This window comes from Gavia stellata, chromosome 7, assembly GCF_030936135.1.
Source record: "Gavia stellata isolate bGavSte3 chromosome 7, bGavSte3.hap2, whole genome shotgun sequence".
Taxonomy (NCBI): domain Eukaryota; kingdom Metazoa; phylum Chordata; class Aves; order Gaviiformes; family Gaviidae; genus Gavia; species Gavia stellata.
This window is the reverse complement of record NC_082600.1, coordinates 18,073,247-18,100,777: the sequence shown is the minus strand read 5'-3', so window position 1 is coordinate 18,100,777 and position 27,531 is coordinate 18,073,247. Positions and strand designations below refer to the sequence as shown.

At 45.0% G+C, this 27,531-nt stretch overlaps 1 protein-coding gene across 1 annotated transcript in view; it reads right to left on the bottom strand.

Annotated features, from left to right (window-relative positions):
• Positions 1 to 842: 842 nt before the first annotated feature.
• Positions 843 to 27,531, bottom strand: part of ASB2 (ankyrin repeat and SOCS box containing 2) — a 29,765-nt gene continuing 3,076 nt past the window's right edge. The window contains exons 2-10 of the mRNA XM_009816067.2: positions 24,089 to 24,356; positions 22,398 to 22,502; positions 16,443 to 16,609; positions 15,613 to 15,768; positions 13,372 to 13,617; positions 10,924 to 11,095; positions 5,862 to 6,423; positions 2,168 to 2,321; positions 843 to 1,408 (exon numbers count right to left, since the gene is read on the bottom strand). Coding sequence (XP_009814369.2) covers positions 1,272 to 1,408; positions 2,168 to 2,321; positions 5,862 to 6,423; positions 10,924 to 11,095; positions 13,372 to 13,617; positions 15,613 to 15,768; positions 16,443 to 16,609; positions 22,398 to 22,502; positions 24,089 to 24,333 — 1,944 coding nt within the window. The 5' untranslated portion in view covers positions 24,334 to 24,356 and the 3' untranslated portion in view covers positions 843 to 1,271. The remainder of the gene's footprint in view (positions 1,409 to 2,167; positions 2,322 to 5,861; positions 6,424 to 10,923; positions 11,096 to 13,371; positions 13,618 to 15,612; positions 15,769 to 16,442; positions 16,610 to 22,397; positions 22,503 to 24,088; positions 24,357 to 27,531) is intronic.

Here is a 27,531-nt window from a genome sequence, read left to right as displayed (position 1 = left end):
CAGGGCTAACTTCTAAGACTTTTATTCTGCCTCAGTAATATCTGACACCAAATGTGGCCCCATTGGCTTAAGTGGAACTACATTTGGCACAAGCAATTTGGCATTGTTTAGGCACCTGAATAAGGATTTGGAGGTCTAATTCTGGGTATTTCTTTTGATAAATCTCAAAGTCCAGCTTTCACAATTTTGAAATAATCTCTCTTTTCTTCCAATGATGGTATTGTCATAGCCACAGAGGTCCAAGGAGGTAAGAAAGGCTGGGTTTTGTAGGGACAAGATCCTCTAGTGGAGCAACAGATAAAGTTGGTTTAGTAGTGTTGCCTCTCCCTATGTACCTCACTTCTCTCCTCCACATCACTTTCTGTTCATGCTTGTCTAGGAGTTTATTCTGTTCTGACATGACTTCGTGACAGAGTAAAGCTACTGGTTACAGTGCAGCTACTACTAATTTACACCAAAAAAAAAAAAAAAAAAAAAAGGAAGAGCTCAGAGTTGCTTTCAAATCCCTGGTCTAGGAAATTCTCTCAAGCAGAATTTCACCTACTTCGCATTCCAAATGTAATACAACATGAACTGTATTTACTACTTGCAAATACAATTCTTACATCCTTTTTAAATAAACCTTCCCTTGAATTTTAAAGGAATCAACATTTCTGGATTTTAGTCTATTAAAAAGTTCTGAGCTTTGAATGTTCAGAAATAAAGTACTCTACTTAATAAGAAAGGTCCAAAAAACGAAAGCAGAAGTGTTAGCAAGATGGTGTCAAGTTATCAGAAATTAGCAATCAGCACACTTAGCAGAAATCCAAAAAGTAGAATAGAAACTGAAATAAAAATCTCAGTCAGTGAAAGAAAGGTGATTTTTTTCCCAAATATGTTGACTCGACAATTTCTGAATTGTGATCACAGCAAGGACATTGAGCTCCACCACAACCCCAGGATACCTTTGAATTCCTCACTGATACTTGTTTCAGTACTATTCATTTTTCAGTGCTGCCTTTCATTTCTTGTTCTTTGCAGACTAAGCTCTGAGGTGAATTATATGTGTTTTCTCTTGGAAAACCTAACAACAGTTCTATGTTTAGCTCTCTGTCTCCTCCATTTTCTTCTCACTCATGCTTCAGAAGCATATTTCTCTTAGATTAGTCACTGGAGGGCGCTTGACCAAGCCAGCAGCAATTCCTCCCCACCTGCACGATGCGCGCCCTCGCCATGCCGATGACGCTGGGTTGCCATGCTGGGAAGCCGCTGTGTGTCCAGTGTGCCTGGGGTCACTGTGTGTAATCATGCTGTAAGTATCGAATCAGTCTGTCCGGGAGAGGCAAGGTGTCAAGAAGTTTAATGCGGTTTCTTCCAACCAGGCTTCGTACCTTGACACGGCAAAGATGGGAAAGAGGTCGCGGGGGCTCTGAAAGACAGGCAGGTCAGAAACATGAGCAGAACAGGTTTAAACTTGAGAGGGACACCTTGGCTTGGCCAGGTCAGTGGCAAGAGGAAAATGGGAGAAGGAGGAATGACAAAAGGGGGCTTTTCTGAAATGGAGGGATGATGCGTCTGGCATTGGTGGCAGCTCATCTATTCTGAGGCATGACATAGGGAAGGAAGCAGGGCTGGAGGATGGGGTGCTGTATCCCATCTCAGCCTCAGCAATGGGCTTTCTAGGAGGATTTAAATGAGCCCCTTCAGAGTACTCAGTCTTTCCACTGAAATAAATGTAATGTGTTCCAAATCTAGCTTGGTGCCAGAAAACGAGTTCTGATAATGTCTATGAAAGACTTTGGATCCTGAGGGAAAGCATGTTTAGGAAAGCAGAATATTAGTAAGGGCTTTAAAGGCCACTGATGCCTGCTGGGCTGCTGTGGAGATGGTCATGCTGCCTGCCTGCCCTGATCTGACTGCACCCCAGGTGCAGCCAGATGGGTCTTCCTGCACTGACAATGCTCATTCCCAGGGGGTCAGATCCACAGCTGCTGTACATTTAACATCAGAGTCAGCGACATCCCAGCAATTTCTAGCGCCTCATACCTACGTGGTCCAAAATGTAATTCAGTCTCAGTAGGGAAATCCTATCAAGTTTAAGGGATGAATACTAAGAGGAGATGGTGGCTGAGGTTTTGAATCCAATAGTGGGGCTATTTGTGCCAGATTCTCTCCTGGGTGACCATACCTGATTTTTCTTTAATGACAGCCCAGTCCTCATAGCTGTCAATATGCTCCTTGAGCCGGGAACAGAGCTGCACATTACCCACATAATCCAGGAGAACATCTATTATCGGCCCGGCCCAGCGACTCATCTCTGGAGTAGACACCATTTCACAAAACTTCAAGGAAAAACAGATTGACTACAGTCAGTGGGACATGAATACACACGTGGAAACTGCAATGATAGCAACAGCCCTGACTGCATTGGTGGTCCCACCCTTCTACCAGCTGTGAGAGCAGTTACCAGTTTCCCCTAGAAAACTTAAATTAAAGCCTCTTTTTTTGAAATCGAAGGCAGAATCCCCTCTTTACAACCACAGGAGGACACAAAACCCTGGTGGAGTCCTAGCTCTGGAGCATGGAAAGGATGCGGAATCGTTTACAGGGTCCAAAGGTCCTACTTCCACAGAAACGGGACTGCAGAAGAGTGCTCGCAGCTTTGCCCCAAGCCAGTAAGGGAGCTGCTGAAAGATCCATGCAGCCGAAGGCACTGTGACCCAGCATGCTGTGTCCCTTCCCCTTCTTGGAGGGGAGTCTGTGGGGCAACTGTGCACAAAAGAAGCTTAGGGAAAGGGAAAGATTTGTCAGAGCACAGCACCTCCTGGTTCTGGTGAACCCACTAGTATCTGCAGCTTTTGGGGACCAAACACCTTACTAGAAATAAGTCTGGGGAAATCTCTGCAGAGATGAACCCCAGGCAGTTTTTCTTGCCCATGGGAGAACTATCCCGGGCCTAATATGGAGCAGAAACATCTTCCTTACTCAGTCCTGGATCAGGCAAATCTGCTCCTGCCCCCCGTGTGAGCTGCAGAGTACTCAGAGCTGTTGCATGGAGGGCTGCTTACGGAGATATTGAAGAACAGACTTAAGGACCGGACTTTAAGCAGTCTCATTTCAAAAAAGTAGTGACTTCTTTTCCCACTTTAATCTCAGTATGTATATTATACCAGAAAGCTTCATCTGTCTCTGTTAGGGTGCTGCATATGATGAAGATATCTGTGGAGTTACCTGCATGTGAGCAGTCAGAAAATTTAAGATGAATTAAATCACACTATGTGGATAAGAACTCAGGCACATGACCGCACCCAATCTGAATGATGGTGGCTTAAGCACCATACATCAGATTAGTCACTGAGACTGCAGGCACCCTCCAAGCCCGCCCCAAACAGGAAAGAAAATGTACCAGCTTAAACCTCTTTCAGTTTAAGCTCCTGTAACTAGATCACGTTTGATTATACATGCATGAGCCCTAACTCAAAATGCATTACACTCTTGTGTGGATACTCTTATTCAGAAATAAAATTATATTATCTCACCTAGGAAAGAATAAAGCTGCAGAAAATTATAAAGCCATTTTATTCAAGGTGAGAGCATTCACAGAGGTGTTTACTACTCTTCCGAATTTTTTTTTTCACTGAGCATCACCATGTAATGTTTCCCAGGAAAATTAGATACAGTAATGTTGTGAGGATCCCAGCAGACAACCCACAGTTTCCTACCTGGACTGCTTATAGGAAGTTCAGTTTAGGATATCTGGCTGTCATTCTCCAATGCATACGCAATTGCCATGCAGTTACCCATAGGATGTGCAAACTGGGGATCTGCACTACCACCTCCAAGCAGTAACACTACTTTGTCAGAGTTTAAATGAGGACACATGCACAGGGCAATAAAGCACTGGATCTTACTGCTCTCCTCTTCTTGTCTCCACTAGAGACCTTGCCTGACTTCTTCTCTCTTCCCTATTCACAAGCTCAGCCTACAAAAATGTTTTCTGGAATAAAAATGTTTCAAAACATGTTGCAGGAAAGAATCACAGTAAAACGAAGCAAAATAATGCAAACCTGCAACTACAGGCAATGGGAATGACTCAAAGACAAAGTGACTCTGGGCCTGGGACATACTTCGCTTCCAGTCTCGGTAGGCCCCTGAATGCCCTCTCGCGGCAGTAGGATACTTCACTCCCCATATTCACAGTTTTGACACGGCAATTCTGGAAATGTGGAGTTAGACAGCAACTTTTTCTGCGTTCACTTTCTCCAGGACACATTAATTTAGTAGCAACAGTAATGATTTATAATTATGCATTTTACAAATCCACTTCCAGTAGCTCATAATCTTTACTGTATAAAGACTAATCATTCAGATTTATTATCCTTATGTAATCTTATACAAGAAAATAAAAAATGCACATCTTTTGTGTGGAGAAGGCTATAGTTTCATAAGATCCTCTGTATTTCAGAACACAAACCATATCACAACTATATCATGAAGCTGCACCATACGAGCCTTACTTTTATTAGCCAAATTCCCAGCAATAACAAGCAAATTTAAAATAATATTTAAGGGAAGGGATTGCTTTTTCTCTGTATGCATTTGTCCCTCACTGGTCTCTCTCTAGGCACAGATAGAATTTTACACAGCTTTTGCCACCTCTGCCTCATGTGGTCTGACCTTTGTGGTGATGACTCTATTTGTGAGTGACCTAATATTTTGTTAGTCACTAAAAGTAGTTTTAGGTGAGATCCAGAGGGAAACAATGTGCTTAAATCAGTAAAAACGGAACTGGTTTTGAGTGGCTAGAATATCCTAGAGAGCTACAGACAAACCCTCTCTCCTTGCTTTGGAATTCCAGCCCTCTGTTCACTCTACATGCTACCACATCATGGTTCAAGACCTAGAGATGATATATTTTATTATTTTTTCTTTGACAAAAAATGTGGTGTCCTGGAGCAATTTTGCGGTGACAAACACTCTCAAGAAGAAGACAGCTCTGTTTGGGATAAGAGATGTTTTTGATGGACACTTACAATCCCCTTTCTAAGATTTCTTTTTGTTTGTTTGTTTCCCAGACATGTTACTGGAGAGTAAAGTCTTTTGGAAGACAGGACTGATAAAAAGGTCAAGATTTCTTAGGATCTTTTAATGCTTTCCTTTATTCTTTCCACCACCAAGGAGCATTTATTGGTGACCATCTCTTTGGGCTAAATGACACTATCTTCTGAATCCCTCAAAGCTACAGTTAAACTAGATAGAAGCTGATTTATATCTTCCCTGGTTCTTTGCAAAATAGAAAGACTGCCGTGCTGAGATTTCTTTGTTGTGTTGCATGTTGAAGCCCCTCTCCAGGACTGCTTATCCAGTAGACTCGGAAATTAAAATTATTTACATTCACTAGCTTACCCTCATAAAGTGAAGCACTACACAATTTTAATTTAACCAGGAGCTTAAATTCCCTATCAGACAAAACAAATCTTACAGGGCAAATAAAACAAGCAGGTTTCTACTGCCCATATGCTACCACCCATATGCTACCACCCATATGACACTGCCTGTCAAGAAAACATGCTTCACTCTTGGCACCTCAGGTCCAGAGGAAAAGAATATTGTAGATCTGACGGCAAGGCTGTCAAGATGGCTATAATTCCCTGCAAATTCAAGCTAGGGCCACAGCGGCTGTTGCCTACCCTCCTGCTGTCATTGAACATGGACTTGCAACATTCACAGACTCTTACTGAGCCTTTTTTTCTGTAAATAAAGTAGGAATAAAGGCATCTTCTCTCCCAGGAAAGTTGGGAGAATAAATACATTAATGTTGTCAAGATACATGGGTAGGAAATGTCCTCAGAAGTACTGTAGGTAGACTAGGCAGTACTTACCTGTACTGTGGTTGGCTCCTTGGACAGCTGAGGATCATTAAGTCTGTCCCGTCTGTAATTTAATGCAGGGTGTGGGCCATTTCCATACTGACACTCAAAACAGGAACCTGCGTCACACCCCAGATCGAGGAGATACTTCAGCACAGAAAGGTACTTCATCGAAAACATGATGGTAGCTGGAAATGTGGTGGGATGGCTTGATATATAGGCATCAATGTTTGCTCCATGGTCAAGGAGCAGTTTCATGGTCTTCAGGCAGCCATGGCGGATGGAGATGAGTAATGGGTTGATGAGGTCAACATTGGGGTTGGCGCCGGCTTGCAGCAGGAGTTCCGTGGCGTAGATGTTGTTGTTAAAAACGGCAAAATAGAGCGGGGTGGTGCGTCTGTCCTCGTAAAGGCAGGACCGTTCATTGGAAAGGGCGGTGTTGACATCGTAGCCAGCATCGATCAGCTCTTCCAAGATGTCATCGTTGTTGCGTTCAGCCGCTAAGTGCAGGGGGCTGATGCCGCTGCGCTTGACACGGGTGCGGCTGGTCACAGGGATCAGCATGGAGACAATCCTGCCGGGTGGAGTCAGTGAAGAGCAGTGAGCTCTAGGGGATCTACAGCCATACAGTAAATCATAGCTGTATTGTTGTAACCGGAAGAGAGAGCCTGCTAACTCGGGCACAGAAACAACTCTCTCTGAGAGAAACCAGGGTGTGAACTTGAAACCTGTCAAGAACTGCCTATGCTCCTACCTTGCCAAAAATGTGAGTTGTGTGACCCCCTCTTTCATGGAGGAACAAATTTTTTTGAAATTATCACCCAGTTTCTATGAGGTAATGGCAGCTACAGGGGCAGTTGTGATGGAAGAGATGACGTGCTGGCACCTCACCTACCCTGTTGTAACACTCTTAGGTGCCACAGCCCAAATGACAGACACTCAGCCAGGATCTCCCAGACATTCTGCACCTTCATCATCACGCTGTAGGTAGGACTGAAGGAACAGGTGCACAGCCTCCGGCCTGAGGTACCAGCAGCGAGGCCGTATCTCCCCACCTCCATTGGGATTGCTTTATTGCTCAGAAGAGAAGGGTGCCAACACAAGGCATTAGTATGCCTCCTGGGTCACAGCCACAGCAAGAGGCTTGAGACCAGAAAGGAGGTGAAACCAAACCTTCCTCTGCAGGACTGAGCTACATATTTGGTTTCCAGATATTACCCTGGATTGATCCCTGTCCTGGAGGCCCTCGCTGTGTGGCTTTCGGCTGTGGCAAATCCATGGGACTATCAGTGTCCATCCCAGATCATGGGGAGCAAAAAACACAATTAGGAAAGGGGAAAAAAAGAAATAAAAATATTTTCCAGGCTGGTTTCCATGCTTTAGCCCAGGGAGAAATTATGTACAGCCAAGTTCTAAACCCAGTAATCAGGGATTGCTATTGGAAAGTGTGATGTGGCCTTAAACAGCAACGTAAATCAAGCTGCTCTTGTTATGTAATGTGAAGTTCAAATATATGACTTACAGGAGCCCTGTAGTTGCAAATCCATGACCGTTTTTATGTCTCCATAGGTATCATTGGAGCTGCATGACCAGCCCCATGGGTTAAACCCTCATTTCCTGCTCATAAAGTTGGATGGTTTAGCCAAGGGACTAGGTTGATTCTGTAAATACAGACAAGCTACTTCCAGAAAGAGACTAGGGACCATCCAACCTGAGTCTGCCTACTGTCTCAGGAGATGCCCATGCTCCCTATATAATGCTTGTGGAGGAAGGGATATCTAAAAATGGAACTTGTGGGCGCCAGCAAGCTAAGCACACCTTCTCCTCCTCCTCTTCTTCCCACACAGACTCCTCTAGCAGTCAGCAGCTCTTCTAACACACAAACATGCAAAGCTCAGTTTCCCGTCATGTAGTGCATCTCCTTTAAGATGTTGCATATCTTCAGCTTGACTGCAATGGCTGGTCCCAACACCGGGCCCTCAAACATATATTTACATAATGAACTAAGCCAAATATAAGCGCTAGTCTCAGGAAAACATTTGTCTGTGATGCACTGAATGATCCTGTGAAAGACTGAGCCTCCAACGCTCCCAGGAGCTGAAATAAGAGTTGAAGAGGCATAACACTTTACAGGATTATGTTCCTATTTACATGATGGACTGTTGATGTCTCCAAGTTACTTCTACATCTCATTTTTAAACAAAAAGCCTTTTTTAATTATGTGACTATCTTGGGAAATTAAGAGCAGGGTTTTTTTTCTCCAAGCAGCCTCACTAATCTTCCAGTGCTGTGACGCTCACCAGGGAGCAGGAGGTTTGGGTGCTGGTGAGCTGGCAACTTCCCACCATTAGCAAATGTTCTGTAAGAGCCATAATAACAAAAAGGGCACAAGAGCACTGCAAGGACACCATGCCAAGTGCCAGCATTAGTCATCCCATGATCAACTGTTTTGAAGATTTAAGGGTCTGTTTTGTTCTTTCCCTCCAGCATATGTGCTTCAGCCAGCTCCTCACATCTGAGTGAAAGAGGCGCTGCATCATTTCTGTCTGCAAGGGGGACCTGAACCTCACTGCAGGGGTGGTACACTGAGGCTCTGCATCCAAATGCTGCAGTGTCCCAGGCCTCAGTACACTCCCTGTACCCCAAATTTATTTTGGGAGGAAAAGCAGAAAACATCAAATTTGTATCAGAGTTTAATTTTCTAGCTTGAACCTGTCTCTCTTCCTCATCCTCCAAAGTGGGTTGGTTCAGTAATACGGTGCCTCCAGTCTTTCCTGTCTGTCTAGAGGGAGAAGGCAGCTCAAGTGAAGGCACCCAAGGCGAGACAAGCCGGACCACATCCCACATCTATCACAGGGCTCAGCTTCATGTACAGTTTAGAAATAGTGACAAGTTTCCCCTCATCCCTGACACCTGCTTCTGTGATTTCTAGTTGTTAGAAATTATGTGGAGGAGGAGGCAGAGCATCCTTAGTATGAGTGTGCCAAGAGTTTATTGACTTGCATTTACTTAATAAATCTGACTACACTTCACAAAGTCTTCCCTTCTCAGCAATCTCAGTTCTGAGGGGGAAGGAGTTAAATGGCTGCTTGTGATTGTCCTACAGCTGATGAGACGACCCTTATGAATTTCAGGTCAGTATTGACAAGGTGTCATTTAAAACAAACAAACACCAAGCAACAAGAGTTGACAGTTGAGCCTTGGGACCACATACTTGGCTTTTTGATGGTAGGGAGCCTTCGTGCTCTGGCAAAAAGTTGAAGGATGGAATTCCTGCAGAATTACGTATTAAATCTGCAGGAATACAAAGAGAGGTCACTGTGAAGGGTGTTATTTTACTGAATACCAAAGGAATTAAGAATGATCAGCCAATTGGGCTAAAGCTTTGCCATTTAGATAAATATTTATAAGAGAATATATTTTTCTATTTTCTTTCTTTTGCACTTAGTTTGCAGCAGTTGTGCGCAAAAATTTGTACTCAGTCTTTTATAAGTGAAGGAACTCGGAGTTTGGGCTGAATTCTGGTCTCATTTGTGCCTGCATTAGTCTGTGCAGGGTATTCATGTACATGCTGTAAGCGTGTAAACCCATTACATAAATTCACAGTGGGCTGCTGTCTAGAATATACAGCTTGCACAAAGAAGCAGGCCTACTCCAACTACAGAAAATTAATACCCTCATGTCCATCGAAGTGATTTGAGAAGCTGAATTGGGATTCCCAAGCAGACCTAAACATTAGGATAAAAGATGCTATGGGAAGGTGTAGTGCTATCAAAGGTTTTCGTTCCTCAGACATTGTGAAACATATAAGAATCCGCTCTAGCAGTTGTTTGCAAGGATAGCTTTACTATCCAGAAACAGTCTTTGCAGTTGGATATAGTCTCTCCTTTGCTGAAAGGATTTTGACAGAAACTGTGATTGTCAGAAGAGTCCACTACAGTCACCAAAAGGGTCTGTCACTGCAAGATGTGACTGTGTTTTGCAAAAATAGCTGTGGGCCACTCACCTTTCCAGCAGCAAGGGGTTAAAGGCAGGAGCTAAAACTTGCCCTAGGATCAGAAGTAAATGCTAAGGAGTTCAGGCTCAGAAGCATGCTGCAATGTCCCAGGTCTTGAAAGAGCTAGGTAAACACTATTTACATGACAGTGCAACAATCCCATCTCTAGACAGCATCTTCTAAATTGATAACCTTTATCACAGGCTGTAAAGTTTCTCCTCCTCCTATAAACACTTCTGTTTCAGAGGACTGGTAAATCTACCCAATTCCTGGTTATTTTTTCCTTTAGTTACTTTTCTCACTGTTTAAAGAATGTGCTCAGCTCTATCCCAAACACACTTCATTTCCGAAACAAACCACTGGATCATTTTATGCATTTGTCTGTTACATTTAAGAGTCATTTAATCACTCACTGATAAAATGTATTTTCCAGACTGTGAGTAATTCTTGTACTTCTTTTCTGAAGCCTTTCCAATTTCCTGAAAGGTTTCTGAATGGGAGGATACCAGAACTGGACACCATATTCTAGCAACAATCTCACTAATGCCATAGAGATTCGTTTAACCACTTCCCGCTGTCAGCATCTGAATTATTGTTAATAAAACCTGAACACACCAGAGATGAATGCAGCATGTTCTACTTGTGCAGAAGAATCACAATGGGTTTATGTAGGAAAACAATTGCAAACTATGCTGCAACAGCTATTGAGGACTAACCACACCATCATCCCCCCAATGCTTTTTTAATCCATCTCAAGCATATCTTGTGGAGCTCAGTTTAATCCACTTCCAAGATACATGAGGTTATTTAGCTGTAATAGGTGATATCTTGGCAAAGCTAAAGGGATTTTGCTCCCCACATTCCTTCTCACCCCATTCCAACCCATCCCAACCCACAAACACACTCTTCATTTTATGATTTCCAACCTGAGCTCTGCAAGTGGAAAGCCCACTTCTCAATTGGCAGCTCCCTTGCTTGCAGTGCTCAGAATTAGATCTGGGACATTACATTCTCCTTTTCATAAGGATTCTGGATTCTTGTCTAAAAGATGAAACTATGAAATGAACTAAAACTTACTCACAAATCCCTTTTTTGGCTGCTATGTGAAGAGGTAACAAGCCATCCTTATTGGCTTTGTTAGCATCTGCTCCTTGGGACAAAAGAAACTCCACAATAGGTACGTGTCCATTTTTACAGGCTTCATAAAGAGCAGAGGCATTATCGCTGGCTTGAGTATTTATATCAGCACCTAAGAAGGAAAAAAATCTTTGTAGCATGGAAAGGTTAAAATTAAATGGAAGCAACATACTTTGAATGAGCACATATGTCTCCCTGACTCTGGAGCTACAAAACATGCTGGAAGGGGATGTGAATGAGATCATATAATAGCAAAATGAAAAGGTGATACAGTCATATCAGTTATATACGGTTATATCATAGATCTCCACTGTTTTTTACTATGATCTGAGTTTTATGAGGGAGAGTTTAACATGGGTGGCAACCCTTAGCTGACAGTCCTGAATCCAGGCTCCATTCAGCTGTATCTCAAAGGCATAAACTTTACAACGTGCTGTTCTTTATATAGCATGGCCTTTTCTTTGGACACAATGATTCCATTAGTATTTATGTGTTTATGCTATGTATATACACTATTCTTGAGCAGGAGTTTGGACCAGATGATCTCAATAGGTACTCTCCAAAATTCTATGATTACATATTTATGACACATACTTCTATATATTATGTATACTCTATTTATTCATACTTCAAACACATTTATACTGTATTTTAATTTTAGTACATATCCAGGCTAAAATAGGACTCTATAACATGACATCTGCATAGTACCAAGCAACAATTCTAATCAACTTTTATTTGGGCGTGCCTTAGTCAGTGAATATTTCATTTCAAAACTCAACACCTGAGTCCGTATCTTTTCATTTCACAAGGGTTCAAGTTAGGCTCCAAATGGTAATTTTTACCAAAAAAGATAAATATTATTAATGAGCTACTAGATTATTTGGGGCATTTTTTTCTTGAGCTCTAGTGTGTGCTTGGCTTAATAAACGACATGCAAGAATAAACCAAGACCTAATACTTTTTGGCCACAAACAATTCGGAATCTAGCTTTTTCTGTGCTAGATATTTAAGGCCTGAAAGTCTGGGTTTTGACTGTGATATACTGTACCGTGTTGTCCTCAGGAAGGCTGCTGTATGTATATCCTAAATGGGAATGACAGTTCACTGGAGTTTTGCTCTAAACCCCAATAAAGTCATCAATCAGTCTCTCATTTGACCATGAAAACTCCCTGCCAAAGAGAATGTTTCCCTGTGCTCTCACCCCAAACTGAAACATCTGTGTTGTGTTTGGCCCTTTGAAGATGTTGTAGCTGGAAACATCAGGAGAATTGCAGTGACAAAACATAACACAGGACTACGTTCCTAATGAAAAAGAAATGAAAATGAAACCCTTTTTATGATGAACATTGCTCATCATAAACCATACAGTGATATCATTCCTGGGATTCTCAGAGGAGCTTTTTGGGGCTTGAAACAATTGGACAATTTTATTGGATTTTCTCCTGTGTATTTTTCTCAAAATTGAACTTTAAGGAAATCCTAATTTCTTTCTAAGTTGAAACACAAATCACATTCTGGCTTAGTTTCTAAAATCGTAGTCAGTATGATAGACTAACTGGTCATATAAAACTGACTGGACAATGCTAGCTGGACAGCAGAACACATTTTTTGTTCCCCAACTCTCATATCTTTCTTAGCCATACTAATGGCTTCAGAAGTTTTTCTTATCTTCATCACTGTTTAGCTCTTGTTTCACAAGTGCAGGACCCAGTTCTTACCTACATTGAAGATATTAGTCCACAGTGAAAATAAAATATGCCTCCGAATCATAGTAAAGTATGTTGTGCTTATTACACAGCTGTTTTACATGAGTGGAGCAGTAAAATGTAGGTTTAGTGTAAACTAGAATCAAATGCGTTCTGTTTATATGTTTGAACACATACACATGGGGGAGAGCAAGTCTGCTTCTCCTTGGTGTCAAACCGTTAACTATACAATAGTACTTTATTTTCAGCAGAATTCTTTAGTGGAGGAGAGCTAACCTTGCCCATCACTGCACATGTTCATGAGCAGATGGGATTGGCTAATGTTCAACTTCTGCCATTTATTACCACCTACAGTTGTCTTTATGAGTGATTGGATTTTAGGTTACATGTGTGCAGCAATATGGGTTTTGAAAGCTGTCAGGCAATGCAATTAGAAAGCACTGTATTACTTCCCAAAGTAGGTGACCATGAACGAATGCTGAAGAAGTGCATGTGTATAGACCGTGCACGCTGAAAGACCCTTCACAATTCAGCCATCTGGAGCAATAGGGTTTCAGCACCTCTGCAGGCTAGGCCTTGTCTTCAGAGACAGAAAAACTGAGCCAAGGAGAATTAATGGGAACTTTGAAATACTGAGAATGAAATGAGTAAAGGCATGTAACGGCACAACTGTACTCACCACACTTTGCCAGGTATCTCAAAGCTTCCAACTGCCCGCTCTCAGCTGCCACAAATAAAGAAGTGATCCCATAGGCGTTTGCAGACTCAATCTTGGCACCCCCTTTCACAAGAATATCAATAATCTCCAGGTCATTTCGGGAGACAGCCTCATGGAGAGCAGTCCATCCTCGATTGCAACGATGGTTGGTATCAGCATTGTACTGTACCAGGAGTCTTGCAGCCTCTGCATTCTTGCGCTCACAGGCTGTTTTGGAAAAAAAGGAAGTGATTAGGACAAGCTTTTGAAAAGATTCTGGGTGTTGTGGTATCTATTTCATGTAGCATAAGGCATTATAATACAACTAGGCCATAGTGAGTAAGACCAAAGATCCATCTAGGTCAATACGAGGGCCAAGGCTTTTGCCAAATGACACTGGGGCTCGTAAAAGATGTGGCAATGAAGCCAATCTTTAACTGGGACCTGGAGGAGGCTAAGTGTCCTGTGCAGCACTTGTGCCAAGCCTGATACCAAGGGGCATCCAGCCCAGCACATTTGTACCAGCTGGATGCTACACTGACAGAGGGAGGTGAAAAAGTACGGGAGATAATTTATGAAGAACAAACATGTTACAGAAATCACATGACCTGAACACTTTCTTTCTAAATTCTGTGCAAACTAGCTCTGTATCTTGCTGCCCTGAACTGCAGATAAAGCTCTATATAGATAAGAAAATAAAAAAAGCTCAAACCAACCGTACCCAGAAAAGGATACTTAGAAAACAATAATGGTGTGATTCAGTAGCACTTTCTCAGCCTGCAACAATTTATAGTTCAGGACCAACCTGAGCTAAAGATATTTTCTTGATAATTAATAGTATTTTGTTGATTTTTATTCTACTGATTTGTCCCATTGCTTTTTGAATCCCAAATCATGAGGCTTCCTACACACCTTTACTGTGAGACCCCTAATGAAAGGCACCTAGAATAAGCAGACACGTTTACAAACCCCAGTTAGCATTTGTTGTACAATGGACAGAAAGAGAGGCCAGCATATTCCATAGCAATTGGTTTTTTTCTTCAAAACAATAGTGTCTTTTTCTCACAGAAGTCCCGCCTTTTGGTTTTGATTCTTCCCTTGGGATATCTCCATGGCTTCCTCTCCCATACACAGGTATCGCTCACATATACTGAAAACAACTATGTAAACTACTGAAAACACTTCTGTAATTACCTATGCATAGCTCTGCAGAGGTTAATTTGCTTACATACTAGGGATGAATAATTTGTTATGATAATTTTTTCACTCTTTTTTTGTTGGAGGATAGACCAGAAGATTTTGCATCAAGACCAGCACAATCTTAATAACAGTTTTCCTCTGGCTAAAGTCTGTTTTCAAACTATTGCTGTTATTATTATTACTATGAGCACTACAACTACTACTACCACCACTACTGTGTGTTTAATGCACAGTTGAACAGCTTTCCTTCAGCAGACTGTAAGCCAGAATTTTAAAACAAAAGCATTTTAAAATGAGCGGCTCTAATGCCAGGCATCCAAAGCTGGAGGCAAGATTACTGTTTTAACCAGTAATATGTGCGTTTTAATGTTTTAGAGTGCTAAAAATAGTTATGGCAGGAGCAGTCAGTCAAAGGGGGATGGACATGAAAGTGTGAGAGATCATCTCCTCTGAATCTTTGTGATCTCATGGATGTAATAATGCTGTTCTGCTAAAGAAAGTGTTCTCTCTGACCAGCAGCAGTAATATGTCCATGCTAAACAATTTATCTACCTCACTGAATGGTTTATAGCTTTCTGCATCTCCCAAAGCACACACCCTGGTCTGGCCCACACAGTATATGAATCACTGGCATGTCTACAGTTACCGTACTGCCACATGTAGCAGCTACTTAGGTCCTACTGTTTAGAAAAGCATACATATTCCTGTACTATTCAGCTTTCCATAAGTTTGGGACCTTGTGCAGACACCCTGTGCTTAGGGCCCCACTAAGCATCACACACCCCACCCTCAGCACCATATCGCAGCCTGCACCCTGCAGAGCAGCCACTAATCCTGTCTCTGATGTGGACGAGAAGAGAGGCCGTGGCATGACAGGTCAGACATAGGAGGCAGAGGACTACTGGAGGGAGGTAGAAAATGGGTGCTAATCGCTGAGTTTCAGCTCCGCATCACAAGTGATCCTGCAGCTCTGCCTTGGTGGTGCCAGAAGAGCTCAGCATCCCTGGAAAAGCAGCCACTCACCTTTGTAGAGCGGTGTTTCTCTGGCCTTGTTGGAGATGTCAGGCTCGGCCCCAGCCTGCAGCAGGGTGAGCAGGCAGTCCAGGTTGCCCCGGCTGGTGGCCAGGTAAAGAGCCGTCTCCTCATTCAGAGTGCGCTGGTCGATTGTGCCGGGGTATGCTGTGAAGAAACAGTGAGCCCAAAGTCATTATGGCATGTAGTGCACAAGTATCTGCAGCCTCATCGCCTTTCAAAATCCCTGGAGTTTTAAGTGAGTTTTTGTTGCTTATTTCTTTTCTTTTCCTTTTCCATGAGCAAAGTAAGTTAAGAATATACTATAAAGTTACTATAACTCAGATCAAGTATCTAAATCAGTCACCAGCTTAGATTAAAATGTTCAGCTATGGCCACTAGTGATGTAGAAATTTGTTGAGTAACTGCTCTTCAGTAGCAGTTTGAAAACAAACTGCAGTAGTTAATCACCTTCAAGCACTAGCAAAGAGGTGCTGGGCTGGATCTCCAGCTAGTGGGAAGTGGGGTAATTGCTGTCAGCTGTGGCAGCTGATCAGCTCACAACAGCCGAGAGCTCAGCTACAAAGCTTTAACTGTGAGAAATCCAGGGCTTGGCAAGATCGATCCAGATACCACTTTCTCCTGAAGATCCTAACTTTTAGAGGCTTCAGTCTGGAAACCTATTCTCAAAGAGAAGGTGAAATTAATATACACTCAGAGAGGTTGGAAAAAAGCTTCACACACAGTCCCAGACCAGGATTCAGCTGCTGCTAATTCTGCTTTTTAGTTTGTTCATATTCTTCTTCTCCCTTTTGTAATGAATTAGTTTTAATTTCACTGACCTTTTTGCAACAGGCTCAGGCAACCCACTTGGCCATAGTACGCAGCTTCGTGGAGGGGTATCCAGCCGTCCTTATTAGGTTCAGAAAGGTCTTTTCCTGATTTCATCATGTTGCATACTGCTTTTTCATCTCCATCCTTGATTGCTGCCACTACAGGATCAAGTTCTCTTTAAAGCAAGATTAAAACTTGATTACTGCTTCCTTCATTACTGAGAAGCTTTTTGCAGCAACATCACTGTATCATTTGGCCAAAACAGCAAACCCCTACAGCCTATATAGTAAGTATTTGTGGCCCTAAGGTGTCTTGCTACAGGGCCTGTAGAGGTAAAATTGTCTTATCTAATTTGGCCATTCACAATAGATCAGAAGAATCACTGTCTGGAGATGCTGATCTCTCTTTTTGGAGTGTAAGGAAAATGTAGGTGTGACTAATCTCTGACATAAACACTTATATTTTAGATATCTGGAGTTGAGGGAGACTAGCTCTACCCTTGCTCTGTATGCTGCCATGATTGTCCATGGTTGTGATAATTACATCAGCCTGCCATTTGCTGTCCCATGTGGCAAGGTGTTTCCATATGAGATCTCTTAAATAAGATCAGCTTTGAAGAGAATTGCCCCTGTTCATCCCTGAAGAAAATTTTAAATTTTATTTGAAGGTGGCTTAGTCCTAAAGCAGAAATTCTCAATAAATCTTGTTCTTGTATTTTAAAGATACTTCCTATTTCTTTTATGCAAGCCTGTTTTCAGAAGTTAGCTGGTCCAGTTATGAAGAAGGGAGAGCTCTGGTTAGACTGTGTGAACATTAGGGTGTTGGTCTGTTGGGATCTCCTTTCTTCAGCCAGGGAGGATTAAAAAAAAAATCCACCCACCCAAATGAAATTCTGAGTTGCCCTTCGTAACTATGCCCTAGAGATCCCCAGCTGTTATTTCAGCATTGAGTACTCAAATTTTCAGAAATGATAACCACTTCAGACATTATAGACCTTCAAAAATGTGTCTTCGGTGTCCCAGTAAGACATATTAGGTGCAGGACACTCCTGAAGATCTGGTCTTTAGAAGCCTGGTTAGGTGCAGACCCATTAGCTCTGTTGACAAGTCCGCTCTTGCAAATCTCTCAGCCAAGTTAACAGTTTGTATTGGGTCTGGCCGAGATGGAGTTAATTTTCCGCATAGCAGCCCTCATAGCGCTGTGCTTTGTATTGCTAGCTAGAAAGGTGTTGATAACAGAGTTTTGGCAACTGCTAAGCAGTGCTCACACAGCATCAAGGCTGTCTCTCCAACATTCCCCCCTCAACAGTAGGCTGGGGGTGGGCAAGATCTTGGGAGGGGACATAGCCAGGACATCTGACCCAAACTGACCAAAGGGATATTCCATACCATATGATGACTGCTGAGCAATACAAGATAAGAAAAAGGTAAGAGAAGGAAGGAGGGGGAGGGGGCATTCGTTATTACAATGTTTGTCTTTCTGAGCAACCACTATGCGTACTGAAGCCCTACTTCTTGGGAAGTGGCCGGACATCACCTGCTGATGGGAAGTAGAGAATAAAACTTTTGTTTTCCTTTGCTTCCATGTGTGGCCTTTGCTTTTGCTTTGTTAAACTGCCTTTATCTTGACCCATGAGGTTTTTTCCATCTTATTTTCTCCCCGCCCTGTCCTGCTGAGGAGGGGAGTGATAGAACGGCTTGGTGGGCACCTGGCGTCCAGCCAGGGGCGACCCACCACACAGTTCCCCAAGTAACTGCAACAGTCAGGGGCCTCTGGAACCACAAGTGGGACCTGGTGCCAAGCTATGAAGGTTTGCTGGGTTCCAGTCCCTTTGAACCCAGCAAACTGCTGTCAGGCTCCACAGTGCCAAGTAACTTCTAGGCACAAGGAGTAAAAGGGATGAAAAAATATTAGGGAGGGAGGGAGCGAAGGAGGGAATATTTTTAAAGCCTCTTAGGAGTAGAAAGTCATTGAAATGTGTAGAATCACTGAAAAGTGTGAAAGTAGTATTTCAGTGTTTACCAGAGAAAACAAAAATAACATGAAAGTCATCTTTTTTTGGTGCCACCTAATTCTGAAGCTTTCAAGAAGAGGCTTACTGTGAAAATCTTCAAAAAGCATGAAGTGTGCTCCATGCCACCCAGAAGTGAGACACAACGAGCAGCCTACAAGCCAACTTTCCTCTGACAAGCCTTCCCTTTGCCAAGCATGCATTCTGCACAGCCCAGGCAGCAACCCATTTCTTCAAGCTCTGTAAGAGCAATCGCAGAGCAGGGCTGACCTGGGCACACCGCTCCTTCTGCAGAGTAACAGCGAGAGCCACTGCGGGAATCTCCGCTCTGCTGGAGTCACAACGCTGCCTGACAGTCACCGTACCACTGATCAGCAGTGCCTGCAGCAGGGCCTGCCTCCCTCCTTCCACCCTGGCCAAGACCGCCGGCAGCGCAGCAGAGGCAGGGAGCTGATACACTGCAGCTGATGCAGGCAGGATCCTTGCCCATGGCAGGCAGCAGCTCTGTGCATGCTGGTGTGCTGTGCCTTCCAGCGCTAGCATGTGCTCGTGCTTCTGCTGAGCTGTGCTGGGAGAAGGCAGCCACTGCTTCCTTATTCTGAGGCACCAGATGATTAAACTCCAGGACAGCAAACACCCCAAAGGAAGAAGCATTTTTCCATTTCTAACGGGGACTTGCAAAAAATGAACGTGGGCTATATTTTCAGAGACAGAGAACAGGAGGATGTTGAAAACATAGGAGAGTTTGTGGTTTGAACTAACTCTAAAGAGAAAATCTTGCAGCCTTGAAGGTGGAGAGACTGGGGAGGGAGGTGCGTGTCTCAGAGATACTATTAGCATCTCCAGGGTAGGAATACAGCATGCAATGAAGGTTGTGCAGGGCAGCGACGATGGGAACAACCAGAAACTCTGGTTACAACAGAAGGTCTAAAATGTCACAACAGTGAGATCAGAGACAGAAAAATATGGGCAGTTCAACACAGGAGTCCTCAAAAAGCAGACCATTGGTACAACCTCTGCATTTAGTGCAGGTTACAGGAGCAGCACTGGATTTCATTGTCTTGCAGGGGCTGGACAGACCAACAGCCTGAAACTCACACAGATGTCATTAATTTCTGCTTGCCCAGAGGTACCCAATCTGTGCCATAAACACTGATATTAGCACTGAACGAAAAGTCACCAAGCTGCTTCTCCGAGGATAAACTCAGTGACTGGAGTGGAAGCAGGTGAACACAACACATGTGCCAAGGAATGGGAAAAGACACCATTTCCCAGGTGAAAAAGTACTTAGTGCCACTTGCTCCTTCTCTATAGCTTGAAGCAGTGATCTCGAGACAGCAGAGTCACAAAAATAGCAACACTGGAATGGGGGGAGATATGGGACACAAAGCCAGGCATTTTGCCTGAGGAGATAACAGCTAGAGCAGGCAACTGCCTTCCTGGCCACAGCCCACCCAGGAGGAATCGACTGACCTTCTGAAAACTGCCGGGCTGAGGTCCCAGGGATGCTGCTGTATCTCCATACTATTTAGAGTACCCTGAGGACTAACCCTAAAATTGCTAGTTTTGTATAGATAATAGATTTTTACATAGCGTTTGAAATTGAGCATTTTGTTGAAGTCAGTTAACAGCAATAATTGGCATGTTTGGCTGGGAGAGGAGGAGGAGGTGGGGGATCTTTGTCCTTAAAAGCCTCTGGCACAAGGCTGCTGAAGCCATCTGTTGTTCTGTGCAAAGGTTCATGTTACACACGCAGGGCTGCTCACTGCAACTTCAGGATTTGGGCACACGGTAGAGTTACCAGCACTTAATGAGTTACTGCATGCCAGGTGGGCCACGGCAGGAGTCTGTGCATGGGACTGGCACACAGCAAATGCAAGGTGAATCATATTAGCTGAGACCTCAGTGAAAGCAGAGGATACCTCGGATCTGTGGTAGTGTTAAGTATGTGTGAAGAATCAGTTACTATTCTGCTTAGCCCTCAGATGTTGAATGAAGCAAACTTCTGTCAGGCTCCTTGACCTTAAATGATTCCTGAGTAGGATGAGGGGGTTTGCTGGACCAGGCTGCAGATGCTTTAGCCAAGCAAATTCCAGATCAGTACAGAAAGTTTAATGACTCTCCATGTGAAATCCTTGTTTTCTGCCTGGCTCATAGTTGGCTGTTATAAAAAACCAACACATTCTGCTGCTTGGATTTTGTCAGATAGATACAGAAAAAATGAGTATTAGAACTATGGAGGAATGTGAAGATCTGAAGAAATCTTAACCTTGTATGTGAATCAAAAGAATTACTGCATTTCAAAGGCCGGTAGCCAAGATAATAAATACTCATTGCAAAAGAGATGTATGGCAGGGTCACTTCTGAGTGCTGCAGAAGGGGTCCAGTGGAGCACAGAAAAGTTCAGGAAGCTTCTTTTTTTCCTGGAAGCCTGGTGAGATGCAGGCAACATGAAGGAACAACATCTCCCGAGGTGAAGCCACCTATCATCTCTGCCTGGCTCTGAGACCAGGACTGTAAAACAGTCATGCCATGATGCTCTCCTGTGGCTTCCCAGCCACATTTTTGCTCTCACCAGGCAACAGAGGAGGGCTAGCTTGTCACCCTTATCCCAGCCTTCTTGTGGACTGAACTCTATTGAGCTTCATGATGCAAAAGAAAAGCCTGCCCTCCAGTCACCGAACCCAGAGCAGGAGAGAGGTATGCAAGGCGTGCAGAGCACTTCATGAGAGGGTGCGACTTCAGTGTGGCCAAGGGGAGCTGGCAGGCGACAGGGATGAGGGAGGCTCCGTGTTTCGTCAGAAAGTGGTTTTCATGTATGTCAGGGAGGGCAATGTCAGTGGAGAGCCTGGGATAGAGCCTGGATCAGCCAGGGTGCAGGGTGAGGTGGGGGAGATTGTAGAGCTGGGGGGGGGGTGGTCACTGCAACCGGGCATCCAGGGAGGGACTTGTAAGACAGATAAAACAAAGTGGATTTGAACTCAGTAGATAAAAAAGGCAGGGAAGAGTTTCCTGCAGGACACAGAATTGCTGCCTACAACACTTTCCTGTCTTCATCTGATAGCTAAAGGCAGGTGCCTGCATCTACTCTGCCCCTCAGAGAGCTGTAATAAACCCATCATGGTCCAGACACTTCCACTACACACAGGCACTTGGGCAGAGCTTGGGCCACCCCCTTGTCTGTCTGCTTTCCTCATCCATGACTGTGTTCACCTAACCTTATTTATGGTCTCTGCCAACAGCAAAACATAGCCAGGAGGATCAGTCAGTCAAGCTGGTTTCCTCCTTGGGCAGGTAAGATGTGGTACGGATCCCCAGCAGCCCTCCTCAGTGTGGCAGGACAGTGCAAGTATTGCCGGGAACAGGCACAGCGTCTTGGGAGCATTTATAAAAGATTTGCTTTGAAGGACTGGACTTTCTTACCCTGTTTACATACTGTGATAAAACGTTTGTTTTCCCCACGCTTCCCCACTGTTGGACCATGAACTTAATACCAATGCAGTTACTATCAGCACCTGCCTGCCTCATCTATTGTGTTGATGCGGGAGCCAGCCTATATAGATAAACCACAGTGCAGGCATCCCTTCCCTGCTGTCCTTGTCACCTCAGAGCTACCGAATGACCCAGTCCCCAGGACATGTGCACTGGAGGGATGGAGAGGGATGAAGGGGGAGAAGAGAACAAGGGAGGTTTGAGGTGGGTCACCTGCAAGACCCTGGGCATGGTCCAGGGCAGCTGGAAGGTCAGAAGGAAGAGCAGGAAGGCAGTGAGGGTGCAGTGCAGGTATCAGCAAGACCCCTCTAAGCAGTTCATGAACTCTTCCAAATGAACACCACCATTTCCCCCCACTAGACACCATCACCACCCAGAAGAGCTGGCTCAGGGGGAGAGTGGGTAGCAAGGCTTGTTTTGACTGCGGGGGAAAGCAGGAGAGGGAGAGGGAGGCACTTACATGGGCTGGGATGTGCTGAACAGGCTGCCGTCGTACCTTCGCCTGACCCCCCAGGCTGCCCCCGAGCTGGATGGCTGAGCACGGCCTCTCGGCTGGGCTGCCAATCTGGAGTGGTGATGACATGAATGAAATAAAGAGAAATACTCCGAATAGGAGAAACAGGTCATGTTGAGGCAGAAAGAGAGACACACATCCACAGAGATGGAGCGAGAAAGCCTGCTGGTCAGGGCTTTGAATAAAAGCAGATGGCCACAGCTTGCTCTGTGCTGGATTCAGCTGCTCGCTCGGCTCGAAATTATTTTTGGCCCTCTGAGGAAGCGTCAGGGGATTCAAATGACCATATAAGACAACAGTGAGGTTAACCCTACCACCACCGCACAGGAAGCAGGCACGAGGCGAGGTGACATTCATCACCTCCGAAGTGCCACGCAAGCAGGTCAGAGGCGGGGGTGGGGGAGGACCCAGGGCCCCCGGGTGCCGGCTCCGTTTCCAGCTCGGCTTTCCCGGGTGGCAGAAGAGTTCAGCAACGCTACAGATCTGGAGCACCAAGCTGCAAAGGTTTTCCCTCCACTGGGAGGTCAAAAGCTGCTGGGCTGAGGCAAAGGCAGGACAGGCTAATGCACAGAACTGCAGATCCTGCCTTTTGCCGAAATAGCAGGTGTCAAAGGACCCCTGAGGAGGACAGGACCAAAAGGCCAGGGAAGCCCTTATTCTCCCCCATGTCACGTCCCTGTGGCAGAGCTGACGTACAAGTGCACAGTAACAACACCGAGAAGCCACGACCTTTGATGGGAGCAGGACTGCCTGCTGTACAGCATCCTGATTCTGCAGCTATGAAACACGCTTACTGCTAATCAAACTGCCTCCAGTTTCCCAGCCTTGGAAACCAAACAATCACAGGTGGTAATGAGTGAGCCGTCAGAGGACAGTGGAGTTATGAGAAAGAAGAACAAAATTTCAATTACTCCCAGCTTATTAAAAAAATATTGTTTAAAACGATATTTTTCCTTGGTTTTGGGGTGACTTTGTAACCTCCTCCCTTCCTCCTTTGAGAAATCTGCCTTTTAAAAAAATGAAAGGAGAACAATGTCTGGGTTTGAAACCGTCAGCAGGTCTCTGTAATCCACAGCCCAGCATCGCAGGGGAGGGAGATGCCGCCATGCTTCTGTGTCTGCAGCCACTCTTGGCTAAGAGCGGTGTGCTTGAGGTCAGGCTCTGATCTGAAATAACTACATCCTTCAAAGACTGCAGTATCTAAAAGGTAGCCAGCTCACACTGTTTTATATACCTGTTTTTGGCCTCTCTCCTATGTTTTCCCATAACAAATGCTGTGCTCCCTCTCTGGCGAAACCTAAGCTCGGCATACAGTGTGCGCCGGTGGGGGAAAGGAGCCACTGGCTTCGGCAGGGCTTCTGTCGTTCAGGAAAACTTGTAGCAGTGCCCCTTTTCTTATTTTATTTGTTGCTTAAAACAGACAGTATCAAGCAAATTCTCGTTTCGCTGTGAGGGTGTAAACTATTGACCTCATCGGATTTATAGCAGACTCCAGCTTTCAAACTAATGACAGACTCACAGAGCAGCCGCTCAGTAAACCTAATTAGAAAGCACGTGTTTAGACAGGGGAAGCTGTTTTGCTCCTCCTGGGCAGGCTGTTTGTTGGGACGGCGCGGCTCAGGCAGGCGCTCACTCACCTTTGCCAGGGGTAGATGTGGTAAGGCGGGTTGTGGCTGCTGGCACGGCTGGGGGTGGCCGCCTCACCGGGACCTGCCACCATTGACTTCTGGTGGCTCTGGGCAGCTGCCTGATCCACAGGATCCTCTTCCAAGCTCTGCTGGATGGCCATCTTTATAAGCTCGTCTTCACTCAAGCTACTGTACAGACTGTATTCCTCGCAGCCTATCGTTTGTCTTTGAGTATTTGCTGTTGTTGTAGCCATTTTGGTTTTTTTTCTTTGCTTTCCTGTAAAAGGAAATTGTGGTCATCAAAATCTGGAGAATGAAAGAAAGAAACTCAACTATCTTGTGCTTTTGTTCAGCTTTTCCCCTTGATTAGGCTGACCAGAAAACCCTTCAGAAATCCTTCACCAGGGAGAGAACATTATAAGCTAAAATCTGCATGTAAACTTAATGAACTAACTCCTTTCTATCACATAGAAGTAACTGATTAAGCTGGTGTTTTAAAAAGGGAAGGGAGCTGCTGCAAGCAAGGCAGGTTTTTATCTACTTGTTCTGGTTACCAAAGCTCAAGAGAAAAATAGGTAAAGGAAATCCCCATAAGATTAAAGAGATACAGCTTTGAAATGAATTTATTTAGGAGAATGCCAATGGACATCTCTTTTTGTTGTTCTTTATTTTTGTTTTATTTCTTGCTTTAATTGCAGAAAATTAAGGGAAGAGGTTTGGCTGTCTGTTTGCTGGTTTTCTGCAAGGGCAGGTTCTCCACCACGAAGTATAAGGAGTCTTTGTGGACTAATTTTTTCCAACTTATCTGGAGATCTCTCAAGCAACATGCAAAACTACTCTTTGAAGTGACTTTCTTTGTTTCACTCAGCTAGGAGAGCAACATGACACCGCTCAGTTTCACTTCTGACTTTTTGCTTTTCACGGAACAAAGTTCAAGGTCATGAGCTTCAAGACTTATGGTTAGACTCTCTTGTAAAAACTGGTGGTTGAGAGCTGGAAATGAGAGAAGGGGGAAACATCAGGGTTCACTAAGCAATCACAGAATGACTGTGAACCATCACCGCAGCGTGGACTCAAAAAAGACAAAGACAATCCAAAATACTGCGGTATTTCCAGCAGTGATAGGGAAGTACCAATGCCATGATTGGTTCGATGCTCTAGCAAGGTCTCATCTGGATGCCAGAGAGCACTCTGGCTACCAGTGTTCAAGAACCAAGGGCTGATTTCATGGGAGGAGATGGAAAAGCTTGCCTCTTTTAAGATGACGACAGCCAAGGGGTAATAGGTTTGCTACACCAGTAGCTGTAAGCACACCAGTGAGCGAGAACAATGGAACACAATGGAGAACGCTGGGATCAGGAGCAATGGGTACAAGCTGCCTGTGGAGAGGGCAGGGGAGGACAGGGAGTCAGCAGAAAGGTACGTGGAGGCACGTCCCCCAGGCACAGAGAGGCGAGGGGCTGGCTGAGTGCACCAGCATGGCTGCCGACAAAGCTGCCTGCCCCCCACTCTGGGGCTGTCAGTCTCTGCCCCAGCGATGCCACAGCAGGGCTGGTCTTCAGCTCCCCACAGCCCTGCCCTACCCGGCCATGGGTCTTGCCGAGCCGGGCCCCCTGGCAGAGCCACACGCATGAGGCTGGCAGAGCCACCCAGCCTCCCGCTGCCCAGGACCTGCCTCCCGCCACTCCAGGCACCACTGACAGCAAAGCCTTCAGCTCCCCTTCCCCACACGGCTGCTCTCTCCAGCAGGCTGGGGCTCTGCCCCGGCTCACCGAGAGCCTGGGGCAGCCTGGCTTCCTGGGGACTCGCGTGGTCCAGCATGCCGCGAGCCTTGCGCCAGGAGTTTGCCCTGCTCTAGCAATCCTTGCTGCTGTGTGTGCGGCCAAGAAATGGTCCTGATCTGGAGGAAATGGTAGCTCTCCAAATGGCGACAGAGCCCTATCTATGCATGTCAAGACACTCATGTTTGTTTCTTTAACCATAATTTAAAAAAAAAAGAAAAAGAAACTAATACAGTTTGAAGAAATTGCAAGAGCTTGAATCAAGCTGTAAGTAACATAAAATCTTGGATTTAAGCTTTTCACTTCAGAACTGGTGATATCTCCAACATCAACAGCTACCTCAGACTCCAAACACACCCCAGAAGAAGTGGGAAAAGTTCAGGGTAAAGGGAAGCCCAGCAGATTTCAGATTGACATTATGACTTTTAACAATGAAGGATGTATTTTACAGCCATGAAAACTGCCAGTATAAAACCTTCTGTTGCTATAAATCATGCAACCCAATTTTGTTGGGTTTTCTTTTTTAATTTTCAGCCAGATCTCTCATGGCTGCTGTTGGTTACCTTCTTCAGCGAGGGCTGGTGTGCCTCAGCCCTGCTATGACCCTCGCTGTCCCAAGGAACCAAGACCAGGCATCAAAACGCTGATAGCTCCCATACTGACCTGCTGTCCGCCCCATGCCCCAGCCGCTCCAGTACCTGTCCTTGACTGCACTCCAGCCCATGCCTGGCCAAGAACCGTGGCACAGCTTTGTTTTTCTAGCAGCTTCTGCTGCTGCTTGACTTGCTCAACTCCTGGCATGCTGGGCAGCACTTCCATAGTCCATCAGCCTACATACTTACTCAGTAGCTGGTGCACTGCGGATGTGTGAAACCCACAGGCTGGAGTCAGAGGGCTTGTCTGCAGCATCCAGCACTGCAATGCCTAAATGTAGGGACCTGGCCCCGATGGTGACTCAGAGACCTAAACTAAGCAGTTAATGGACAGGGCAGGATCTGATCCTAAGCTGCTAATGGAGGTGATGCACAATGACTCTTTGGAGGAGGCAAGAATGGAGACAAAAGTGCTTCTCTCCAAGGGCAACTTGTGCCAGTGGAGCATGGGGCACAAATCCTTCCTGTTTGTCCTCCCCAGCCCCACCGCCGGCATCCTGACAGCACAGGAGGCAGAGCAGGCAGTGGGTCCAGCCTCACCGTTCTTCTGAGCTGGGTGTTGGAGTCCCTCCGTGGGCAGTCAGGGCTTTGAGGAGTGCACAGGAAACCACTGCCAATGCGACTGCACTCTGGCACAGAGAGGCTAACTAATTTAGATGCCTCAGTAAATCCCCAATGGATCTAGGTATAAAGGCCATTTCTGGACATCTTCCCCTCCCTCCTTTTGTTTCACACCTTGTTGAGGCACAGGGAGGGAAAAGGAAGATTTTGAGTTTGGGGATCATTCCTATTTCACCCTCTTATTCTTTGTATGGGTTAACTGGTTCTCACCCACTCTCGGAGAAAAGGGATAACCTCCCCTGCATGTTGGTGATCCTCACTAATCTAAATATTTTGACAGGAATCCCACGGAGTGCAGAAACAACAGTGCTGGCTGCAGCTCCTGCCACTGACTCATCCTGCAGGAATGGGATGGGGGGCCCAAAATAGAAAAAGCTTTCAGTTCTGCTCATCTAAC